The sequence below is a fragment of the Rhineura floridana genome, chromosome 5, assembly GCF_030035675.1.
Source record: "Rhineura floridana isolate rRhiFlo1 chromosome 5, rRhiFlo1.hap2, whole genome shotgun sequence".
Taxonomy (NCBI): domain Eukaryota; kingdom Metazoa; phylum Chordata; class Lepidosauria; order Squamata; family Rhineuridae; genus Rhineura; species Rhineura floridana.
This window is the reverse complement of record NC_084484.1, coordinates 181,461,883-181,486,567: the sequence shown is the minus strand read 5'-3', so window position 1 is coordinate 181,486,567 and position 24,685 is coordinate 181,461,883. Positions and strand designations below refer to the sequence as shown.

Below are 24,685 nucleotides of genomic sequence, written 5' to 3'. Positions count from 1 at the left end.
AGGAATAAACTTTTGGCAGCATATGGAGAAGTGCTGTCAGCTGGATGGAGCACACCAGGGCTTCTAGCGGGCAATACTACTCATGTCCAGAGCTGCTCTGAGGCAAGGCAGAGATCACGTAAACCGTGGGGTTTACTGGTGGTCAAGACATATTCTGTTGGGATTACTTGCTTTGCAAGGTTGCTACAAAGATGGAATGGGACAAGCCTACGCATGTCCCCCCTACTCTTGGGAAGAAAGGCGGTACGCACATGTAGTGAATGCAGTAAGGTTCAATTTTAAATTTGACTTCATTTAATCAGTCAAATCAGAAAGTGTGTGCGTGTAGAGACTCAGATGTTACTGAAATGAGAGCTTTCGATGACTATAAGTTTAGAAAGAAAATGTACTCTGTGACCCAAATTATAATTTCACATGGCATAATCTGCAACAGTGGAAGGAATGAGAATCCAGAGATTTGAAACATGTCTTCTGGAAGTTGGCTGCCTTGTGCATGCGGACAGAGTGCAATAAAAATCTTTTAAATAAGCAAAACTGATCTTGGCAATGAGGGAGCTTGATACTTCAGGGCATCAAGCTGTAACATTCTTTTTTTTTAATGGGTATCGGCAAGGCTTCCTTTGCTCTGCCTTAGTTGCATCTATTTTTAGTCTCCTGCTGGAATGATATTGGCAAATCATATGGAAACTTTGCCAAACATGTCAGGATGTGGTTGTTTTTATGAAAAGTTGGGTAAATGTATACAAATCTGAGATGGCCACCAACTGGCCTCTAAGTCATGTTTACCACAGGAAACTCAAAAACTTTGATTCAAGCTGTACCTGTTTTCTGCATCTTTACGACAAGTGTCTGTGCCTTTTGGAGCTTGAGAAGTGGAGTAGTTTCTGAAAAAGCACTTTACAAACTAAAACTCAGGTTTGGGGATTATTCTACAATCTTTGAATACTAAAGTCTTGCAAATAGAATAAAATGCAAAGAAAATTTTATTTTATTTTATTTTTAATTATTTATTTCGATTTCTATACCGCCCACAGCCAAAAGGCTCTCAGGGCGGTGCACAACATAAAATGCAAGGGAATAATTGTTAAAGCCTTTAACAATCCTGCTTCGGGGGAAAACAGTTATACACCCAATTGTGTAAGAGAGTTCTACATTCATGGGGCCACTACTGTGAAGCGTGTGGTCATTTATCATTTTGAGCAGATTTGCTAGAATAGAATATTTTAGACCAGTTCCACCCCTAACGAAGGCCAAACTACTGAGTGGCTGAAATGCGTTGGGCTTTTGTTAAAATAAACATTTTTTCAAGCATTTTGGGGTTCTCCCCCCCCCTTTTTTTCTTCTTTCACTACTGTGAAGGCCCTGTCTGTAAACCGCCCAGAGAGCTTCAGCTATGGGACGGTATACAAATGCAATAAATAAATAAATGAAGAAAAGGTGACCAGAGGCTCTTGATTACCTTTGGCTCATTTTCACCTCACCTCTTCTTAGTCACAGGATAACTGTCTGACTATATAAAGGAGCGCCTGTTGCAGTTCGGTGCAGTGCAACGGTATTGGGTTATGTGCCTCGATTGTGGGGTGAGAGGTAGGAATGATCCTTTTTAACATCTAATGCTGCTGGACCTTGAACTTCTCAGGTAAGTTGCAAGAGGAATTATTGTGTTGGAACTGGCAGCGCAGTTTGAATCTGCACATAAATATGTTTCAGGAAATCTTGGCTTGAAAATGCTAGCTGGGTTCTGTATTTATAGGTAAGTAGAGAGTAATATTTTCATGATTGACAGTTAAATGTGAGGAAGGCTGACTTTAGAAATGCAATTGCAGATCTATAGGGACTCTTAAAAATCTTATTGAAAGCAAAAGCATTTTGGGTGACTACATTGTGCTGCAAGGACAGCATGTAGATAATTCTGAGGCAGTCTGCAGAAAATAAGTTCTACAGGCGCTAAATACATTTATGTAGTGTTTAAAACATGGTGTAAATGTCCTCCTGCTCTCATCTTTTTATGGCAACTCTTGTTTTCCCCCCTTTGCCCCTAACAGATTGGAGAGAATGTCTTATCAAGGCCACCCAGTAAATACTGGGGGAGGAGTTGCGTTTTGGACTCCAGTTTTCTAATTCAAAATCCAATGCTAACTTACTTTAAATGTGCCCTTGCTCCTCCCCATATATGTTTAATGTATTGTACACACTGCGTAGCTTCCCTTCTTTCTGAAAAATTTAAGCCATGTGGATGAATAGCTTTTAAAAGGGTAAATTCTTAATGCAAAGTACAGGGTGGCAGTGAATGGCTGTAAAGTGCCATGTAAAGAATCTAAAAGCTTCCTACTGCAAGGACATGTTTTTTAACAGATGCAGCACAGGGGAGAGAGGGGAGGCAATGCAACTTCAGAATTTGTGTACAATGCTCTGTATGCGTGTGGGAAATGCTCATGCTTGCAGGAAAATGCTCCTGCAAGGTGTAACTTGCTAATTTTCCTTTTCTGGCAACAGTCCCTTACGGTACATCACAGCTCCCCTCCGAAGCTCCAGGAGCAGTTTTGGGAAGGGGGCACAAAGGGTTGCAATAGGAAGGGAGACAGAAATGGCCTAGTGCGTGTAAGCACAGGATACCAGGCATAGCTTCCTTGCCCAGTGGTTCCTGATCTGTGAAGGAGGAGCCTCGTAGCAGTTAGTCCCACACAGATTGATGAAGAAGGGTTAGCTGTCTGTCTCTTGCCTTCTATAATAATAATAATAAAATTTTATTTTTAGGCCGCCTATCTGGCTGAATGAACGGCCACTCTAGGCGGCGTACATAATTAAAAATACAACATATAATACAGTTTTAACATATAAAACAATTATAATCCACCAACCTACATCTATACACTGTAAACTAAAATTATCTAGGAGACTTGTATGCCCGCTGAAACAACCAAGTTTTCAATCCTTGGTGGAAACCTACCAGGGAGGGGGCATGGCGAAGGTCGTATGGCAGAGAGTTCCAGAGGGTGGGGGCCACAACTGAGAATGCCCTCTCTCTGGTCCGCACCAGCCTAGCTGTCTTAACTGGTGGGACCGAGAGAAGGTCTTGTGAGGCAGATCTCGTCAGGCGGCATATTTGGTGATGCTGGAGGCGCTCCTTTAGATAAACTGGACCGACACCGTATAGGGCTTTAAAGGTTAACACCAACACCTTGAATTGGGCTCGGTACACAACTGGTAGCCAGTGCAGATCTTCCAGCACTGGGGTGATATGATCCCGCCGGCGGCTGTTTTTAATCAACCGTGCCGCTGCATTCTGTACCAGTTGTAATTTCCAGACCGTCTTCAAGGGTAGCCCCACGTAGAGCGCATTACAGTAGTCTAAGCGAGAGGAGACCAGGGCATGCACCACCTGTGGGAGCAGATGGACCGGAAGGTAGGGTTGCAGCCTCTGTATCAGACGTAATTGATACCAAGCTGCCCGGCTCACTGCTGACACCTGAGCCTCCATGGACAGCTGGGAGTCAAGAATGACCCCGAGGCTGCGAACCTGGTCCTTCAGGGGCAATCTAACCCCGTTCAGCGTCAGGTCAATATCTCCTATCCTTCTCTTATCTCCCACAAGCAGTACCTCGGTCTTGTCAGGGTTCAGTTTCAGCCTGTTTCCTCCCATCCATTCACTTACAGACTCCAGGCACTTGGAAATAGTCTCCACAGCCAACTCCGGTGAGAACTTAAATGAGAGATAGAGCTGAGTGTCATCCGCATATTGGTGACACTGCAACCCAAATCTCCTGATGATAGCTCCCAGCGGCTTTACATAGATGTTAAACAGCATGGGAGAGAGGATAGAACCCTGTGGCACACCACAATTGAGAGGCCAAGGGTCTGAAACCTCCTCTCCCAATGCCACCCTCTGGTGCTTGTCAGAGAGACAGGAACGGAACCACCGTAAAACAGTGCCCCCAATTCCCATTCCCTCCAGGCGATCCAGGAGGATACTGTGGTCAACGGTATCAAAAGCCGCTGAGAGATCCAGGATTACGAGGAAGGAGTGTTCTCCCCTATCCAACGCCCTCATTAAATCATCCACCAGAGCGACCAAGGCTGTTTCAGTTCCATATCCAGTCCTGAAGCCCGATTGGAATGGATCTAAGTAATCTGTTTCCTCCAAGTGTGTCTGTAGCTGTTTGGCCACCACACGTTCGATCACCTTGCTCAAGAATGGTAAATTGGAGACTGGGCGAAAGTTGTTTAAATCTTGGGGATCCAAGGAGGGTTTTTTCAAGATGGGCTTCATTACCACCTCCTTGAGGGCGGATGGCAATGCACCCTCTTCCAAGGAAGCATTTACCACCGCCATGATCCCTTCGCTCAGTCTCTCTTTGCAGCCCACAATGAGCCACGTGGGGCAAGGGTCAAACAAACAAGTGGTCGGTCTCACAGTAGAGAGCACCTTGTCCACTTCCTCAGAGGGAAGAGGCTGAAACTGATCCCACAGGACTGGATCGCAACTGATCGCCTCTGGCCTGCTTCCTGTGTCCACGGCGTGCGGAATTACGCTCTTCAGGCGATCGATTTTATCAGCAAAATGTTTTGCAAATGCGTCACAGGAGGCTTTAGAGTGCTCCATGGGTTCCTGGGCAGCTGGACCGACCAGGCTTCGGACCACTTGGAACAACCTCCTGGGACAACATTCTGTGGATGCCAAGTAGAATGAGTGGCTTTCAGTTTTGGTAGCAGAGACATATGTGAGTGCATCTCTTGCAGTGACGGGCCATCGTTACTTTGCTGGTATTTTTTCCCCTTAAACATAAGGGCAGCTTTCTTTTATATCACTGCAGGTGTGGTTCCCACGTCACTGATAATCAAATCTTAGACCAGCAAGGCATGGCTTTTATGACTCCAGGGTCTGAAAGCACTTCAGACCATCAAGCAAACCTGGAACTCCTGCCTCTTGCTTGTAGTGGAATACTTGTCTCGAGCCACTGGGCTGTTCTTACAAAAAATCAGCTGAGGCATTAATGGAAACAATATTCTAACGTTGGAGTGCCTTTTGCTAGCATTGGCAGGGTCCTACAGTGGTTGAGCCTAGATTTTAGTTCAGCCACTGCAGTCTTGCAGGAAATGCCCTGATCATGATCCATTTCCCAGATATTTCCCATCTGGATTTGCCTAGGCTTCTGCAGAGAAAAGGCAGGTGGGCACTGTGCAATAGCTGTCTGGTAGGAATAAGAAAGAGCTTGATGAAGACACCAAGGTGGTCCTGTGTGTAGAGTGTTAGAAGTTGGAGACTTGGGTTCAAGTTTCAGCTCAGCTGTGAACTTGAGTTACCCCGGACAAATCTCTGTCAGGTCCCCACTTGTAAAATGGAAATGATATTGACTTACCTCCTAGGTTCATGAAGATAAATGAAATAAGGTTTCTAAAGCGCTTTGCACAGTTCAAGCACTATTATGTGTTATAAATAACAGCCTGCCTCAATGGATCAAGCAAATGAGCTGTGCTGCAGGGTCACCTGGCAGACTGACCTCCTGGGAGAATGGCTTCCGAACCTGAAATATGTCAGTTGTGGAAGTAATTCTAATGCCTCTAAAATTGCTACATTCTTGGATCATTTTTTAAAAAAACAATTCCATTTCCTTGAAGGACCAAAATGTGTTCAGGAAACAGTGGGAAGATATTTGTACTACCCAGCTGTCATAAATCATCCTTTGCTAACTTCAACCTGTTTCTGTGCTTTTTCATTGCAGGGCACAACACCTCTGTGTAGCATAAAGAGTGAGGTTTAAATTGCTGCTGCAGGACTGGGCATCCCAAATGTGAAGGCTGTGTGTGTCTCTCCCTTGGGGAGATCTGTGTAGTAGAGAGAGTCTTGTGCTGCATCAAATAGTTTGGGTTTGGGGAGTGGGCAAAACTTACCACAGCATTTTGACACGCTTCAGGTAGCTGTTGCTGCTCCCTTTGTTTATTTGTTACTATTTTCTAAAAGTATTTATATACTGCCAGTTCATACAGTATAACATGGCAGTGTACAGCAGTACACACAGGAAAACATAAAACACCATAAAAACAGTACAAGAAATAGTAGAACAGCCTAATCTGGGACCCAACTGAACTTTCTACACCTTGTGGAACTAAGGGTATCCCTAGAAGAAGTTGCATCCGCTCATCATCCTCATTCATGTTATGCTTGAGGTGTATAAAGATCTTCATACTGAATCTGTCTTGTAAGCTCATAAAATGGATTATCTTCCTGAGATAGACTGCTGTTCCTACTAAGGCACTGTTGAGTATGTTACATTTAGAAGAGAACAATTATTAGAATGAGAAATGTGTGCTAATAAATAACTAGTAATAAAAATGAAATGGATTGCAATAGGGATTTAAGCTTTCTTCTGGCATCATGATTTGATATGTCAAATGCTCCTTCCTGGTAGCAGTTTCTGAAATGTTATTAATGTGTAAGATTTGTTTCTTTGATTGTATAGCTGAATCTGTATAATGGCCAAGTGCCTACTACAATAATAAAATTGGAATCTGGAACAGTTCATGTTCTTTGTATCTCCCTTCTTTCAATATTTGCTCATTATTTCTATTTTAATGTATGTATGATGCTTTAGAGTCATGCAAGAAAACAACAACTGCGTTTTTCCTTGCAGGGAGTTTTAATGCAAGTGAGCATTCAAAAATGTTGTTGCCTGCCTGCAGCATTAAGTGGTGCAGCCCATTCTCTACCACCTCGTTCTCCATGTGTAGACCAGGCCCAAGTCTTTGCCCAATTTGAAACTGCAATTGAGACACTTGCAGATTTTTTTTTGGGGGGGGGGACTATACATGAAACCAGTGGTATTTTTTTTAATTAAAAAAAGGTGTGTCTGTTCTTATGAGACAGAACTAGGACGTGTTGCCTGTTTGGGACCCCGTTTTCTACATCTTCTGTGAGAGGTATAAGCCTTGCCCTCTGGTTAAGGGGAACATTACCTTGTTACTCTTGCAAAGACCTCTTATAACGTTAATAGTCTTATTTGTATGTATTACCAGTTCAGTTGTGTAGACCAATTTCAGTCTGGGTTCAGACCTGGTTTTGGGACCAAATTGACTTTGGTTGCCCTGATAGATGATAGACCTTTATTGGGAATGGGACAAGGGGAATCTAACCTTCCTTCTTCTGCTCAATCTTTCCGTGGCGTTTGGTAGCACTAACAATGGTATCTTCCTGGACAGAATCTGTGGGATGGGTGTTCGAGACACTTTCACAGTGGTTCCAGTTCTACGCTCGACATCAAAGGCCCTCCTCCGGGTTCCAACTCATTGTGAGGCCCGGAGGGTGGCTACTAGATCTAGGGCCTTCTCTGTGGTGGCCCCCGAGTTGTGGAATAGCCTCCCCGAAGAGGTCCGCCTGGCGCCTACATTATTATCTTTTCGGCGCCAGGTAAAGACCTTTTTATGCTCCCAGGCATTTTAATCATTTTAATCGTATCGTTTGAATCGTGTTACACTAATCCTAATTATCTCCTATTTTGTTTCATTGTACTTTTTTTCTTTTGTATTGTATATGTTTAGTGATTTATTGTTATGATCTATGTATTTTATCTCATGTTGTCAACTGCCCTGAGAGCTATTTTGCTAAGGGCGGTATACAAACCCAAATAAATAAATAAATAAAATAAATACTTGCAGATTTGGTTCTGGGAAGTAGCATTAGCATTCTGGGAATGCTCTTTGGCCCCCTGGCATTTTAATTGCTGTGTGCTGTATGGCTCTATTTTTTCCTCAGATGCTGTTTAATATTTATCTGAAGCCATTGGGAGCAGTCTTTAGGGGTTTTGGAGCAAAATGTCCAGCATGCTGATGACACACAGTTCTTTTTCTCCATAACATGAATTGGGTGTGGCCATGCGGGATCTGGACTAATGTCTGGTCTCAGTGGTAGGCTGGATGAAGGCCAATAAATGTTGGGTTTAAACCCTCTAGCAAGACAGAGGTCCTGTGGATGAGTGATCCCTGATCTGGGGGAGAGACCAGTTACCTGTTCTGGATGGGCTTGCACTCTTTCTGCAGGAAATGGTACGTAGTCTGGGGTTGCTCCTGGTCAAGTGGCCTCAGTGGCTAGAAGAGCCTTTTACAGCTTCAGCTGGTAAGAAAGCTGGACGGAGATAGCTTGCCCACTGTGGTGTTGGCATTGGCATTCTTAAGATTGCATTACCACAATACAACCTGTCTTGGGCTTCCCTTGGAAGCTGCCACCAGTGCAGAATGACTGGGTTATCCATTTGACACCTTATAACACCTTGGCTGAGGGAGCTGCACTGGATTCCAGTATGCTACTGGGCACCGAAGTTTTGTTTTCAGCATTTAAAGCCCTAATATGGGATCATATTACTTAAGGGATTATCTCTCCACATATATCCTTGCCTGGCAACTGTGCTCTTTAGATGGGGCACTGCTGAGAGTAACACGTGCCCCAGAGGTGTGCTTAGTTTGTGTTAGAAATCGGGCTTTTAGCATTACAGCTCCAGCTCTCTAGAATTGGTTGCTAGCTGACAGGTGCCTAATGACGATTAGGCACCTACTGAAGACAGTTTGATTTAAGACAGCCTTTCCCAACTAGTGGGCCACCAGATATTGTTGGACCACCACTCCCATCAGCCTCAGCCAGCATTGCCAATGGTCAGGAAAGATGGGAATTGTGGTCCAACAACATCTGGTGGCCCACTAGTTGGGAAAGGCTGGTTTAAGAAGACTTTGCCTGAGGTGTGGCCCAGTCATTTATGGAATACTAATTGTACATCTCTAGAAATGACTGTATTGGTTTTAGAGTTTGTAGGAATGTTTTATTGTTTTTTTAGAACTTCCACTGCTTGTATTTTATCTCATTTTTATCTTATACACTGATATGATAGCTTCAGCCTATGAAGCAGTTTATAAGTTTGTAAAACAACAATGAATTCAGTAAGCCAGCTTCATGTGTCTGTCTTTGATTTCTCATTCTATTTTCCTTAATCTGCTTTGTTGAAGCATACTCATTTTGTGCTGGGTTATATATATAAAAAAGCTTGCCTAACAGTGACTCCATAAAGGTGGATGCGTTTTAATCTCTTTTTAGTTTGCTGCTATTTCAAATAGTCTATTAAATGTTTAAATGCTATGTTTTAATCTGTTTTAATATTTTAGTAGCTGTTTTAGTTGTTTTAAAACTGTTTTTCATTACTTCTTTTTAACTGTTTTATTGATCATTTTAATGTTTTGTAAACCACTTAGAGGTCTTTACATTGAAGCAGCGTATAAATTTTTGTTAAATAAAACAAATAAAAATAAAACTACCACATGGTTACTGTGCTACTTGGATAATATTCTTTAGGAGAGTAGACCAAGGAGAGCCAAAATGGTGCCCTCCAGATGTTATTGGACTACAATTCACACCATCCCTGATAATCAACATCTGGAGAGCACCACTTTGGCTACCCTTGGGGTAGACGGTGAACCTTGTGCATTTAAATAATGATTAGCTTATGCTCTGATTTGTGTTAAGGGCGTCACTTAATTGTTAAGTCATCCCAGTGCTGGGTCTGTGGATAAATAGACATCTGAGTGGGTATGGATCCATTTGTGCTGGATTACCTAGCTTGCTATCATAGGGTGAAGAGGATCACAAAATATTTCTGCCCTTGGAATTTGGGGAAAAACATAATTCCCTTAAACATCAACAACCAATACTTAAAATAAGTTTCATAACTGGATATTGATTATGATGATTATATTATGTTTATACGTAAACCACGTTGATAATTTCTCATAGATGTGAAACACAATATATAAATTGTCTAAATAAATAAAAATAAATAAAACACTATGCAAATGCAGCACCAAAGAAAGTCCTTTGAAAGATGCGTGTCCCTCGGGAGGGTGTTACATAATCTTTACAGCTCAACAGAGAAGGCCTTCACCTCTCCCTTGTGCTCATATGCCACACTTCTGATGGGACACAGCAGGGCTTCTGACATTGACTTCAATCCTCAGGCAGGTGTATAGGAGAGAAGGCAGCCAACTAGAGCTTTAAAAGTCAAAGCCAGTGCTTTGAATTGGGCCTGGCATGAAGTTGGTAACCAATGGAGATGCATGTTCTGACATGCGAGTCCAACTTAGCACCCTGGCAGTTGTATTTTTGGATCCATTGCATTGTCCAAACTTTCTTCCTCTGTGTTGTCTGTGTGGGAAGGATGTTGACTCCACTAGAGTAGGCTGAAAGCCTCCAGTAGTATACCTTGAGTGAAAATACTCCTATTCCTTTGCTTTTTTGAATTTAAAAGCCTTAAGGAGCAGCAAGTTTCAGTGTTACAACTACCAAATGGTTGATTTTAGTCATTTAATTATAGTCATGAATCATCTGTATATTGAAGTTCTTTTCTTGACAAGATTACTTATGGAACAGAATAGCATAAGTTTGGTGGCTGGTGTTTTTGTTTTTGTTTTAAATAGAAGCGTTCACTACTGGGAAATCTTCGTAACAACATAATTAAATCATCTCTCTGGAATTTTCTTTTTTTGAGGGAGGAAGTTTATTCTCGTCTAGGGATGTCGCATCCTGTAATAAAAGGGCAAGTTCCTTTTTTCTAAGTGTACTTGAGTTGGGTATTCTTGGATCTGGATGTAATGGACTACAATTTTTCAGAAGTGCCTTAATTTAAACAGTTGCTGCTAAGTTTCCCCCACAAAATGGGATATGGAGAAAATTCCTTTTTAGTTGTCCCTGCTTCTTGTAGAAATTCAAAGGCTAAGCTTTTGCATTTGTGCTCATAGAATTTTGGAGTAAACATAATTATGGATCATTAAAGTGAGGAGAGAACATTTTAAAGCGATCCATTTGACTGTAATAGTAACTAGATCTCATTGTCTGCAGATTGCCAGATTTTGCTCTGGGGCTCATAGAGTTTTGGAATTGTCTCAGTCGTTTAGATTGAACTGACTTATGATGAAGAGACCTGAGCAGTTAACAGTTTTAGGTGGATGGGTTTGATACGCTCCCCCTCTAAAAAAATTCAGTACATTTGTTTTCTGTTTGTGGTGGGATTGAGTGAGAATTCTGTGTGTTCCCTTATTGACCCTATTAGTCAGTCATCTTGTAAACAGTAGGGACCAGTTTACTGAACAGCATACTGTGGAACAATTCTACTGTAATGATACTCCTGAGACTTGCTCAGCGGACAGATCTGTAGTGAGGCTCATGCTAGTTTAAGGTGCATTAGAAATTATGTGATTTGTCTCTGAGCCTGTACCAATTCAATAGCTCCAAGGTAGTCCTGGTCAGTGAAGAAAGGTGTAGAGTCATACTTCCAGCTTTTAAATTTGCCAGTTATATTTATAAGTAAACACTCTGTTGATGCCAGTGGGAACAAAGAGGAGAGCATTATTCTGTCAAACTTTAGCGCTTGCTCCAACCTAATTTATCCCATTGACAATACACTGTAGACCAGTGGAAGACTACCCAAAAGGCAATATGCAACTAGTCTGTGGAATGCTTTGCCACATGATGATATTGTGATGCCCACCTGCAAAAGTGTCTGTAAGCAAATTATTAGTTGAGACTGGCTTCCTCGAAGCCATCGATGGCTAGCAGCTTCAGATGAATTTCACTACCCCTTAAAGTAAGAGTAGTAATATTTAGCATTTTTATTAACATTTATTCTGTTTTTTACCTGACCTTCACCACACGGTCCCGGGGGGGGGGGGTACAGCAATTTAAAAATCAATATTCAGTTTAAAACAAATGACAGGATAATTACAGCACTTCTAAGCGTTCAGAAGGTAGCTTCCAGTGAGTTCAATCTTGTCGTATTATTTATAAAGCTGTTTTAACTCTTGTATGTGTTTTTTGTCTGCAGGCTCCACCGGGCCCAGTGTGCAATTAAACAGACTCAGGTAACTGTTCAGAAAATAGGAAGGGAGATTGAAGAGAAACTGAGGCTTACATCTACAAGCAACGAGCTGGTAGGTTCCAAGGATGTCTTTGTTTCTCTGGGTTATACAGATGCCACAACGGGGCATGTTAACGGGGTGTATGCACACGGCTTTAAAAGCTGAGTTCATATAATCGAGGACTTTCAAAACATGAGGTGGGTCTCTTGTTAGAGAGGTGTGAACAGTTGCTAGAGGGGAGGATGAAGCTTCAGTGCAGGCTCTGCCGTCCCCGTGCCTACGTCTTGGCTTATGTAAGAGCGAGCTGGTGGACAAAACCACTGTTGCTGTCCCTATAGCCCCTATTAAAAATTTGAAGCCAACACAGGTGTTTTTTGTGTATGTGTTGGTTAATACTTAGGAGGTATTGTATAATGGAATTTTAGGTGCCTGGCTTGAGTGGTGGCAAAGTTACAAACTTGTAACCAATTAAAAATTCAGGAATATCTGTCAAATCCTGAATATATGAACTGTAAAAGGTTTGGAAATTTTAGGTTATGGAACATAAGGATGCAGCAACAGCATTCCAACACTTTGTGCAGATAACTTACAGCATCTCTCTCTTTTTTACTGAGGCATGATCTATGGAGGGAATTCAGGAGGAAAAAAATAGATAATTCTTTGTATTCCTCAACAGTGCCCTGATTGCTGGGAGTGATTTGATCTGTAATGATGTCGCATTTCTCAAATGTAGAAGAAATCATTTGATATCTTTATGTAATAATTACAGATGTATGAATGTGCTCGAACACCGTCACTCTTGCATGTAACTCCTTTTTATTATTAAATGAAAATATTTATCTGGAAAGTCCAGCATCTTGATGTATTAGATTAAGCCTTAATGGCTGAGAGGGAAAAACTAAATTATTAGACCTCCTGATCCTCTGCAGTTATAAAGCACATTGGCATTGGCTCTGTGGTAAATGCGCAACAAGTGGCTACCAGGAAAAACAAACTCTTATGGATTGGGATTGATGAGCTACCACTGGAAAGTGTGGGTGAACCTTGCAGTTGTTTGGGCTGAGTGTGAAAGCTGAGCTTCCTGACAGTCCAGGCTATTGAGGTTGAGCAAACTGCATTTAAATTGCATTCTTGGGCACAGAGACAAACATTTTAATTGTCAACTTAGGCTCTTTTTTTAACGAGTTTGGAATAAAGCAAACTATTGGCATCAAATAATGTCCAAGGACCCAGTATGGTTTAAAATGGGGACCAGTATAGCTAGTGACCTAGTTTGGTAATTAGCCTGGCAGGTACCTGGTGACTCGTATCGTTAACTTTAAAAATCCAATCTGCTTGTGTCTGATTCGCTTCATGATGTTGTGCTTGGTTCTGATCAGGAAGTCCTGCGTTTTATTTTAATGAGGTTCTTCAATGAACTTCAAAGGCTTGACACAAAATGGAAAATTGAAGTCCTCCATAAAGCTTACTTCAAATGATGAGGAACATCAGGAGTTTCGCTATCTCTCCAGCCAGAGGGTTACTACAGTTGTGTGCCTCTTTCAGCATCAAATTAATTTTCTTTCTTCAGCGCCAGGGCCAGTGTCTTGAGACAATTATTCTCTCTTGGGTTCAGATACAAGTTAGGAACAGAACATAGATTCATATTTGCAATAAGCCCTCTACCAATAATGTAACAAAAGCCACATTTTCTTATCACTTTAAAAAAAACTCTTCTCTATGCTCACCATAGTCTCCCAGGTAAAGTGAAGCCTGTCATCTTAAGTTAGCATGTGAAGTGCTTGGTATGGGAATATAGCTTGCCATTGTACAAGCAGGGAGAGAAAGGATATGAATAGCTTCATATCAGAAGAGATTCACGGACTGCAAAAGCTTCATTCTTTGCCCGAGCTTTACTGGATGAAAACGCGGGTGCAGATGTTGCAAAATGAGGAAAGAACCAAGAGGCAGAGTTAAAGCAGGAGATCTCAGACTTTGCCTAAAGATGCTCTGTCATGAGTAAAGATAAAGCTTGATGGTGGTTCCCCCAATGCAAGTGTGGCTAAGGCTGCAGCTTTAGGATGTGGGACATTGAGGTCTCTGTTGGGGAGCCCTGGGATTTGCTGCATCCCTCTGGGGCTCCTAGTACAGCTTTTTGAGTGACTGCATTACTATGTTACTAATTCACTTATTAAACTAATCATCCTGCACTTCCGTATAAGCCACCTTGGGCATTCCACAACACAGTCATTAAAACAGCAACTCCATAACAACCAAATGGTAATGGCCAGTTAAAATCATATTAAGTTGTAAACTAAAGATCAGGTTTAAAGTGCAGTGCGGCAGAGAATTGTAGAATTGGGCCTATAAGGCCATCAGGTCCAACCCCCTGCTCAATGTAGGAATCCAGATTAAAACATCCCTGACAGGAGGCTGTCCAGTTGCATCTTGAATGCCTCCAGTGTTGGAGGAGCCCACCATCTCCCTAGGTCATTGGTTCCATTGTCATACCACTCTAGCAGTTAGGAAGTTTTTTTGTCTGTCTGAGTAATAAAACAAAAAGTTTTTTATCGGCTGGGAGAATGACATCAGTGAGGGGCTAGGCAGGCCTCCCTTGGAAGGGAGTTTCAGTGCCCCTGGTTCAGCAACTCGCATGGCGTGCTCTTGAGTTCCCATCAAATGCACGTCAGATGTTGGTGGGATGGACAGGATTTATGCTTAGAACTTCTCTCCCTGTGTGCTTCTGTGCATGTGGTTATTACTAACCTCGATAGCTAATGCACTGTGGGAGTCTGTACTGCTCCCAAACCATGGCACGTTGTAGTGGAAGTTGGATTGACTTTGGCCTTGGTTCAGATGCTTCAGGAGACTGCGCTCCCTCTACTCATGAAGAATTTGGTATGAGCTCTTCACAAATGTATTTCTCAAGCTTTTCTAAGCCTATGTTGTGTTCAGTGCAGTAGTTCAGTCAGAAAGGTCAACATATTTATTGAGCAGTCATATATTTTTTTAATAGAAAAAAGAGAGTGAGTGTTTACAGTTGAAGATTTTGGTGCTTCGGAACGAGCTAGAGAGGCAGAAGAAAGCCCTGGGCCGAGAGGTGGCCCTATTACATAAGGAACAAAGTGTGCTATTTGACAGAGGTAAGCATGAAGTTATATTTTATTTAGATATTATTCTGTATACTGCACATACAACCAACATAGCAGCCGCCGTCCCATACCAGACAAGTAGGTGGTCAAGAAAGGACGAACCTTTTGAGGGCCCCATGATCTGTAGCCGAGCAGTGAGTTATTTGGACTGAGGAGCATCATTGTAGGATGAGGTAGGGCCCTATTGGTCCCTCGTGCCATTGGATGCTTGCTGAGTTAATGGCCCTCTGCACTGAGGTGCTGTAGCATAAGGAGAGCAGGCCAGTGGCTTCCCCCTTCTGACAGGCTGCCACTGTGATGCAGTTCTTAGTTTGAGATGTGTAGTACTTTCCAAACAATTGTCCTACGGTATCCAAATCCTATATTCTGTGAAGTCCCCCATTGATTTATAAGTTTTGATGAAAGATGTTGAAAAGCACATCTTCTGCAATGCTGGTATAATTCTGAGAGGAGATCACAATGACTAGTAAAAAGGCTGTGTAGTGCATAGTTAAATAGCTGAGAATCTAGGGTTCAACCCCTCCTTCAACAATGCATGAGGGTAATCTGCAAATGTTTCTTTCCCACTTGTGAGAATACAGACAATTGCAAGGCACTTAGCACCATAAAGCAGGCCTTACAACTATCTCACATATGCTGTTTCCTTAAAAACTACTCCAAAAATAGTACTGCGATTGTTGCCAATATTTAGTGCTGAAGCACAAGAAATAATCAGATATGCTCTTCCTAAAATGTCTTTGGAAGGAAATGCATTTGAGGAAGAATATCAGAAGCTTCGACTGGACAAAGAACCTCTGCAAGAGTTGAGAAAAGAATGCACTGCTAAGAGGTAAAAAGAGTCTCGGTCTTTTTGGCGGTTCAACCATCTTCATAGTCAGGTTGGTTAGAGTGGTGAAAGGCTGTCCTTCTGTTTCGTTTGTCAGATTTATGTCCCAATCAAGGCAAGCAAGGCTGTTTTAGTACCATATCCAGGCCTGAAGCCAGACTGAAATGGGTCTAGATAATCCACTTCATCCAGGTACATCTGCAGCTATCCAACACGTCTGGGTCCAGGGAGAGCCTTTTTAGGAGGGGATGTCCCATTATTTCCTTCATGCAGTGGTCATGACTCCCTCCTTCAACATGGCATTGCCCACTCAGTCAACCTCTCCCTCTTAAACTTCAAAAGCCAGAAAGGGCAAGGCGCAAGATAGCACATGGTTGGCCTGGTCCCTACAAGTGTCCACATCCTCAGGTTGCAGTGACTGAAATTAATCCCATAAACATGGACTGCACCATGCTCTTAAACATCTCTTCCCAGATCTGCTGTCAAACTCAGAGTAAATACAAGGAACTCTGCCCTCTAAGTGTTTCACAACCTGGAAAAATACGGCTAGACGATTTGAGGATGCAATGGTGGTTGTAAAATTAGACTACTTTGCTGCCACCATTGCCACAGGGTTGGCACAGTTGTGTGCTCTCACCTGTGTTTTGTCATACTCTGAGTTTTATACCACTTGTCATCCAATTTGTTTCCTTGACAGGAGCTCCTCAGAAAAACAGGATACTTTCCAGGCTCCTCGAGGCCATAGAGGGCACTCGGGAGCAGTTGGGTTGGTAATCCTATGCATCTCATCATTCGACAGTGAGACAAGGGCCTTGACAGGAGCGCCAGCCATGCCAGCTGGAAAATTATCCCAGAGCATTCAGGAATCCCTCAGATTCCATAGATTTTTAGGGATGGACCATCCTAATAGAGTAGTTGGCCATAGCCAATCCAAACCTGATCCCATGGTCTAGAAAATTACATTTTTCAATGTGGCTTAGAGAAGGGTTCGGTTATAATTGACACTACCTATTGAGAGTTAAGGTGTTCAGTAGGAGAAGTTGTTATGGATTAAGAATGGTGACCGGAGAGGATCTGGCAGATGAGGTGACAAATCCACTGTTTCTTCATTTGCCCATTGTCACATGCACAGAGCAGTGCTTTGCTGACAAGTTCTCATGACTGACAGAGGAACCTAGCAGTTGTTTCTACCGCTGATCTGGAATCTCCTCTGGCCAGTTGGGTTCATATCTGTAGTTCCTTCTGTGATGCAGCTCCCTGGAGGAAACTTGTAGAGAAAACCAGTTGTCTCTGTCCTCAGATCTGCTCTATTGAGAGATCTCATCAGGCCTAATGACTTGAAGATGACGCGCAATGCTGCTGCAAGTTTATTCATTGAGCAGAGGGTTGGACTTGATGGCCTTGTAGGCCCCTTCCAACTCTACTATTCCATGAACCATCCCCAGGTTGAGTGAGCTTTCAGCATCAATTAGTCCCTCTGTCTGCCTCCTCTCAGGAGAAAGCAGGTACAGCGCAAGGGGACTTCAGTAGGGCTGGAGACGGTGTTGGCAGAAACTCCTAACATTTTTTTCCTCCAATCATTGTGCCGCTGTATTTTATGGAAGGCACATGCTTTTATTAAAGTTGGGTTTCCTCTTTAGCCATGCATGTAGTGCACTACAGTAGGGCCCCACTTTTTGGCGACTTGCTTTTTGGCGTTCCGCCAATACGGCAGTGCCAGCGGGGCAATCAGCTGTAGTGCGGGGAGCTCCAGCTGGAGCATGGAGGCTGGAACTCCCCGCGTTCCAGCTGATTGCTGTCAGGTGGAGCACGGGGAGCTCACGCTCCAGCTGATCGCTGTCAGGTGGAGCGTGGTGGCTGGAGCTCCCTGTGCTACAGCTGATCAGCTGGCGTGCTGGAATCTCTCGCTATATCTGATTGCTGTCAGCTGGAGTACGGGGAGCTCACGCTCCAGGTGATCGCTGTCAGGTGGAGCCCAGCAGCTGGAATACAGTAGGGGGCCACTTTCTGGTGGTTTTTGCTTTTCAGTGGGGGCCTGGAATGTAACCTGCAGTATGACTGGGGCCCTACTGTATATCCCAGCAGTACTGGCACTATTAAGCTACTCCTACTTTCATGGGGTATTGGGAAGAATATGTGTTAACAGTTCCTCCAGGTACTCATTCAGTTTCCCTCTCCTTCACCAGAGAGCAATTCTTGAAGACCAACGCACAACTCACCATCAGATGCAGGCAATTACTTTCAGAGCTTTCCTATATTTATCCTATTGATTTGGTGAGTTTCACATTCTCTAGTAATGTCAGCTTCAGGAAGTTCAGTTAGGATATCACTTCCATTTGGGGAGCAGTCAATGTCAAACCCAAAATATTTTATCCTCTTGCAGATAGGGCCCATAGCTCAGTGTCGGGGCATATACTTTGCATGCATAATGCTCTTAGCTTCAGCCCCCAGTGAAAAATGGAAATGGGCTGCCTTCATGTCGATACCGACTTATGGCTACCCTATGAATAGGGATTTCATGGTAAGCGGTATTCAGAGGGGGTTCACCATTGCCTCCCTCTGAGGCTAGTACTCCCCAGCTGGCTAGGGCCTGCTCAGCTTGCCACAGCTGCACAAGCCAGTCCTTTCCTTGTCGGCAACTGGGCTCCTTGGGACTCTGCAGCTTGCACACAGCTGCACAGGTGGCAGGGCACGTCACCCCTGAGCCACTCATTGTGGGGTGATCTTTAGCTGGCCCTTGACGCCCAGGAGACACGAGCGGGGATTTGAACTCACAGACTCTGGACTCCCAGCCAGGCACTTCTCCCCACTGTGCTATACCAGCTGTCTTCAGCCCGCAGTAACTCCAGCTAAAAAGAACTCTGGTAGCAGGGCTGGAAAAGAACTGAGCTTGAGGCACTGGAGAACTGCTGCTGATTGGCATGGACATATTGATGAGCTGGTCATGAATCGGACCAAGGATGCGTCTACACTATGGGTAGGGTGAGATTTAGCAATTGTGCCCTGTTGGTGAGCCAACTGAGGGGTGCTGGGGACAGAAGCTATGTCCCTTAAAAGGTTCTGTGCTAAGATCATCCTGTAGGCCCACCCTGAATCCTCAGAAGCGAAAACCCCTTCAGGCAAGGAGAGGGATCATATGACCATCTATATAAGTAATTAAGGCAGCTGACAAAACAGCAGGGGGAAAGGCTGCTGTCAAATCAAGAACATTACAGTGAAAAGTGGCTTCTGATTTCTTCTGACTACCTTTTCCTCTAAACATTCGTGACACATATACGAAGACCTGTCTGCTCCCATTACTTGTGAAGTTTTTGATTCTGTTGTTTACAACTTGGGTTTTTATTCTCAAATGGCTATCTTCCAACCTCACTTTCTGCTATTAAATCTACAGAATGATCAAAAGGATCACTTTATTTGTGGAGTCAAATTGCCCAATTCTGAAGACTTCCAAGGTAATTGGGTATTTACTTGCTTGCTTTTGATACCTAATTGCCCTGTGCAGGCATACCAGTGGAGAAACCCAGACTCTAAAATCAGTTGGGGTGGGGAGGGGGGAAGGAAAGGCTGATGTTTTGGAGGAGACGGTTTTCATGATGTTCCTATTTTAAGAAAAACCTGAAATAACGAATCACTTTATGCTTTTTTTGTAGTAGCTTTTGCAAGCCTGCTATTGTTACTACTTTACAACATTTCCTACTAGCTCAGCTGTCTATATGTACCTTAGTTATGTTGTGTGAAAGTGGAGGAAAGAACTACCACTATTTTAAAATGTTTCTTCCTGTTCACGTAGAAGTAATGTTTATTGTCCATAGTGTAGACTGAGCATCTGTTTATCTGGCTGAACTCTGAATTGGCTGTGCAGTTTGCCATGTTGTTATTCCTCATTCATGAAGCAATTTTATTTGGGCTCGGGTTGCCCAGTGGTAGGTTCTGTGCTCAAGCATCAAGAAAAACCTACCAAGCTGTCATGTGATGCTGCTGTTTTCTCATAAGTATGCTTGAATGAACTGACCTTGAGAAAGGTTGGATGCTAATGTGGAGGCATAAATAGCTGTCTAAATCAGGGGTTTCTTATGTACAAATTTAAAATATTTATAAATAAATACTATTCTTTGCCATACAATCCTGTTCAACTGCCCCCCTTGTGTCAAGAACATTTTAATAGCCCATTACTTAGATTGTCCCTGTTCTATAGTGCCAATGAAGTGATTATGTGTGTTTTTAGCAAACTTAAGTCAGCTGCCCCATAGCATAGCTGAAAATTGAATGTGGCGAAATGAAATTGGCAAATTGCACTGAAAGAGTGCCTTTCATACGATTTCCTGGAAGTTAAAGTCAGACAGATTATCGCAACTTAGATTTAGACGAGAGGATGGGGTTAATTCATGACACCAAAATAGTTTGCTGTAATGAAATACATGTTTTTGCTTTTCCTCCCCCCCCCCAGTTTTACAGCAAAAAGTTTTATATAAAGGGAGCAAATACTGCTGCCACCACCCCCAGTTTGCATGTCTTGTCTCCTCTTACCAAATGCTTGGCATGAGTTCATGTGTGCGACTGATTCTGCTTTTCCATCTCTTAAGGCATTCTCAGACTCTTTTTTCTTTCTTTTTTTAAAAAAAAAAGTTCATGGAAGAAGAGAACATCTGTTAGCCAGGAAAGTTAGCTCGTGTGCCCTAATGGAAAAGAGTGAGAGAAACAGAGAGAATGAGCGGTATTCTCTCAGGGGGAGATAGATTCCCAGTGTGTGGGCTGAAGGAGGGAGGTCCCGCTGGAGGACTTCAAATGCATGGGCTAAGGTTAGGGTGAGGGTTAGGGCTGCGGGCTGGTGGGGAGAGTTGGTTGGAATTGGGGAAAGTTTCCTCTTGGTGACAGATGTGTTGGAAAGGATGGTATAGGAAAAGGATGGGTATGGTTGTCCTTGGCATGGAATCAGGAGGAGGAGGAGGAAGGTGTAGAAAGTAACACAATAAGATCCCTCCATCCTTTGGCTCAGTTTCATTCCATCAGTTGATTTTATTTTCTGCACTGTTAATTGCTTATACCCCAGGGATTTTCTTTTTAAACAGCTACAGAGATCAAGAGCTTTTACAGTAGGAAATAGCCAATTCAGGGCATTGCAATGAAGACTTCTATTGGGTGACATGACTGTGAACTATGTGCTTGTTCTCCTTTACAGCAAAGGATGATGGTAGCAATGCTGTCGCTCTGGGCTACACTGCTCACTTGGTGTCCATGATTTCCTTCTTTCTACAAGTGCCTCTCAGGTATCCAATAATTCACAAGGGCTCCAGGTCTGCAATCAAAGATAATATTAACGATAAACTGACTGAGAAAGAAAGAGAGTAAGTGTATGGGCTTTTTTTTGGTGGTGGTGGTGGTGGGTGAGGAGTTGTCAGGTTTTGATCAGAGTAACTTGCTTTTCAAGTGTGATCTGATGTCCATCCGTAGTTGTGCCTGAAGTCTTGCTTTTCTCTCAATCTTCTGTGAGCCGTTGGGGGCTGAATAATATTAGCACTCAGATCTGACAGAGTTCACTATTTCATACATGGTTTAATTCAAACAAAAATTGAAGCTGTTTTCCTAGATTTATTTTTCTCTTCGATGTTTGAGCCATTTTGAGTCTATGAAAGTAACCCCCCAACTGCTTAAGTTGAAGAATGTGTCTAATGTCCTTGGACTGGAAAGTTCTGGGTTCCAATCCCAGGGCTCTTGTGAAGATAAAATATGATATCCCCAGATAAGCTGTTTGAGATACTTGGAGGAAGGGCAGACAAATGTGATATTAACTGTGTGCCAAAAAGCCTTTTAAAATGTATCAAATACATAGAATAAAATCATAAAACTGTTTATTATATAATCATATAATTGAGGGAAACTGCAATCTGTGTAATACCTCCAACCCGATTTTTAAAATTGCGAGATTGGGTATGGACCTGAGCTTAACCTCATTTTCTGTGTTATGGAATACTCACAAACATTCTTAACTGGTCAGGAGTATGTTTTTGGCAGGAGAGCCTAGGGTCAGAAGCAGTGTGTGCTGTTGAAATAAGATATGAAGATGGGGAGGGTGAATTTAGAAGTCACTTCCAACAAACCTTTCTAGAAATGTTCCCATTGCTTCCATGTTGTTAAATTGCTATCCTCATTCTTGTGATATAGTGCTATAGGGAGCAAAGTGTTTTGGGTTTTATGTTAGTGTGCTTTTACAAAAAAAATGCTTTATTGTCATAAAATAACACTCTTTCTCACCACCATCACCAAGACTGGTTTGCAAGATTGGTTAAAGTGCTTTGTGTACTGTTGAGCTGAGCAAGTATCGTTTTGCTGTGTATTGGCAGTATGATAAAGATTTCGCTTAACAATGGTTGGATTTCCCTTTTAAACACAGATGTGTAATGAAGGACAATGTGAGGCAAGGCAGGGTCATTCTTTCCTCATCACCAATGTCCCCATCCACAGGGATCACCCTCCTTGCTCCAGTCTACAGTATAATGTGAGGTGCATCAGAGAAAACTGTTTGTATTAGTGTGCTGTCAGAGCTTCCTGTGACTGGTGTGTATTTCATTTGGAGACCTTTGGGTAACAAGTGACTGATAAATTATGGAATGTTGAGGATTCCTATGAAATGGCATCAAAAGCATTGATACGGTCCATCAGCTGTTTGTAATGAGTACCATCCACACCCAAGGGCATAGTGTCAGACTGTCATAGTGTCAGTAGCAGCATGATTGTGGGCCAGGTTTGATGGGCAGAAGTTGACCCATGCTTTGTCCAGCATGGTGGTCAAAAACACAAACCACCCTCCCAGACTCTCCCATGTTCTGGTCAAGAGTAGCCACTCTATTCCCTGGGGCGTTGTGGTAGGTCACTTGGGGATTGACTGAAAGCAGAATGTTTGAAGGCTAACAGCTCTGCCTGCATTTTAGCAAGACTGGGTAATAAAGCTGGCAAGAGATTTCAGTTGAGGTCTTGTCACTTGCAACTCTCCACAACTACTAGAGATGAAATATGGTATAAATTATTGTGTGCTGCTGGTCGCTGTGCAGCCCTCTTAGATCATATGTAGACGTTTAAGAAAGCGTAATGGGCAAGTCATGGTTAAGTTAGCTGCAAGCCTGGCTTCCATGTTTTTATTGCCTGTCTGTTGATGTAATATTACAAGGCTAATTTCATTCATAAATTTCTGTCGCTCTGTGTTCACAGGCCACTTGGTGCCTCAGGGTGTGTGTGAGTAGTTTTCATCAAGTACTTTAAATATTATATATTTACTATATTTCCTTGTTAACAGCTGCTTATAAAATATAGAAAATTTACTTAAGAATACGCCCCTGCTGCTAGTTGACTGGGGTCTCTGCTAGTCTAGGACTCACTTTGTTTTTGTATTGGCCAAACAAAAATGAGTTAAAACTGTAACTTGGTGCATATGCACGAAGGTGACGTTTGATTAAACAGGTAGCTAACCTGTGGCCCTCCAGATGTTGAGTATAGTTCCCATTATCTGTCTACCAGTGAAAACAGCAGATAAGAGAAAAATCAACTCATTTGAAATGTGGTGTTGGAGGAGAGCTTTGTGCATACCATGGACCACAAAAAAGACAAATAATTGGGGTTAGAAGAAATTAAACCAGAATTATAACTGGAAGCTAAACTGATGAAACTGAGGTTATCATACTTGGGGCACATCATGAGAAGACAGGATTCACTAAAAAAGACCATAATGCTGGGAACAACAGAAGGGGTAGAAAAAGAGGAAGGCCAAACAAGAGATGGATTGATTCCATAAAGGAAGCCACAGACCTGAACTTACAAGATCTGAACAGGGTGGTTTATAACCGATGCTCTTGGAGGTCACTGATTCATAGTTTCGCCGTAAGTCGTAATCGACTTGAAGGCACATAACAACAACAATCCATGTCTACTGGTCATGCTGGCTTGGGCTGATGAGACCTGGAGTCGAACACCTGAAGGGCTACAGATTCGTCACTCCTAGATTAAAAGTTCAGTGATGGGGCAGCCCAGAGTGACAGAGGCTACACATAATCTGCTGTGTTGGTTTTGGTTGTTCCATTTCCTTGAAAAGCAAGGCTCTGAAGGTGCAGGGGATGGAGCAGTCTGAATTACTAGAGGATCTTCACCTTGCAGAACACGTGTCACACATAATTCGCTTCCCAGGACAGAACATCGCCATATGGATGTAGCTTTGCACTATGGAGTCTGTGCAGAAGTGCTGAGTTGGATGGTCTGAGCTATGGGTAGGCTGGGTAGTGCACACAGGTGTCTCTTCAGTCAGTTACTGCCTTGTATCCTTTGTTTTTCTGAATAAATACTGATTTTTAAAGACTTAGAACACTCCTTGGCACTAAGTAGAGAAGCAGAAACATCACTTTCTTCTCCTCTGTTTCAGAAGAACTTCAATCTGTACAGCTTTCGTAACTGCCCCAATTCTTGGTGTGCAGTAATCTTATTAGTCTAGATTTGAACTCATTAGCAAGTAACACCCAATAGTCCTACTGTATATCTGGCATTTTATTTTTAAAGAGCTAGTAGAGCTAGGTGTCATTTAAAGTTGTTCTATAGAACAAAACTGAGGACTGTTGGGGGTACCTAACAAATCTGACTAGAAAAGCAGCCCTCCTCATTGTCTCTCTGTGCTTGTATTGAGGGTGGCATGCCAGTGGAGGCTATCACAGCTGCTCCTGGCAGTACTGATGGTTGGGTTCCACTGTTCCCAGGCTAGACACAGATGAGGGCTCTGAGTTCATTGACCCATCTCTGAGTAGTACTAGGTTTGAACCCAAGTCTGGAAGGTCTGGCAAGTTGCTCTTGTTGACTCTAC

The 24,685-nt window shown here is 42.9% G+C and overlaps 1 protein-coding gene across 2 annotated transcripts in view; it reads left to right on the top strand.

The window, feature by feature from the left end:
• Nucleotides 1–24,685, top strand: part of UVRAG (UV radiation resistance associated) — a 112,213-nt gene that overhangs the window by 50,481 nt on the left and 37,047 nt on the right. For both annotated transcript variants that reach the window (XM_061629051.1, XM_061629050.1), the window contains 6 exons: nucleotides 11,856–11,961; nucleotides 14,885–15,011; nucleotides 15,765–15,849; nucleotides 18,033–18,120; nucleotides 19,238–19,298; nucleotides 21,026–21,191. In XM_061629051.1, coding sequence (XP_061485035.1) covers nucleotides 11,856–11,961; nucleotides 14,885–15,011; nucleotides 15,765–15,849; nucleotides 18,033–18,120; nucleotides 19,238–19,298; nucleotides 21,026–21,191 — 633 coding nt within the window. The remainder of the gene's footprint in view (nucleotides 1–11,855; nucleotides 11,962–14,884; nucleotides 15,012–15,764; nucleotides 15,850–18,032; nucleotides 18,121–19,237; nucleotides 19,299–21,025; nucleotides 21,192–24,685) is intronic.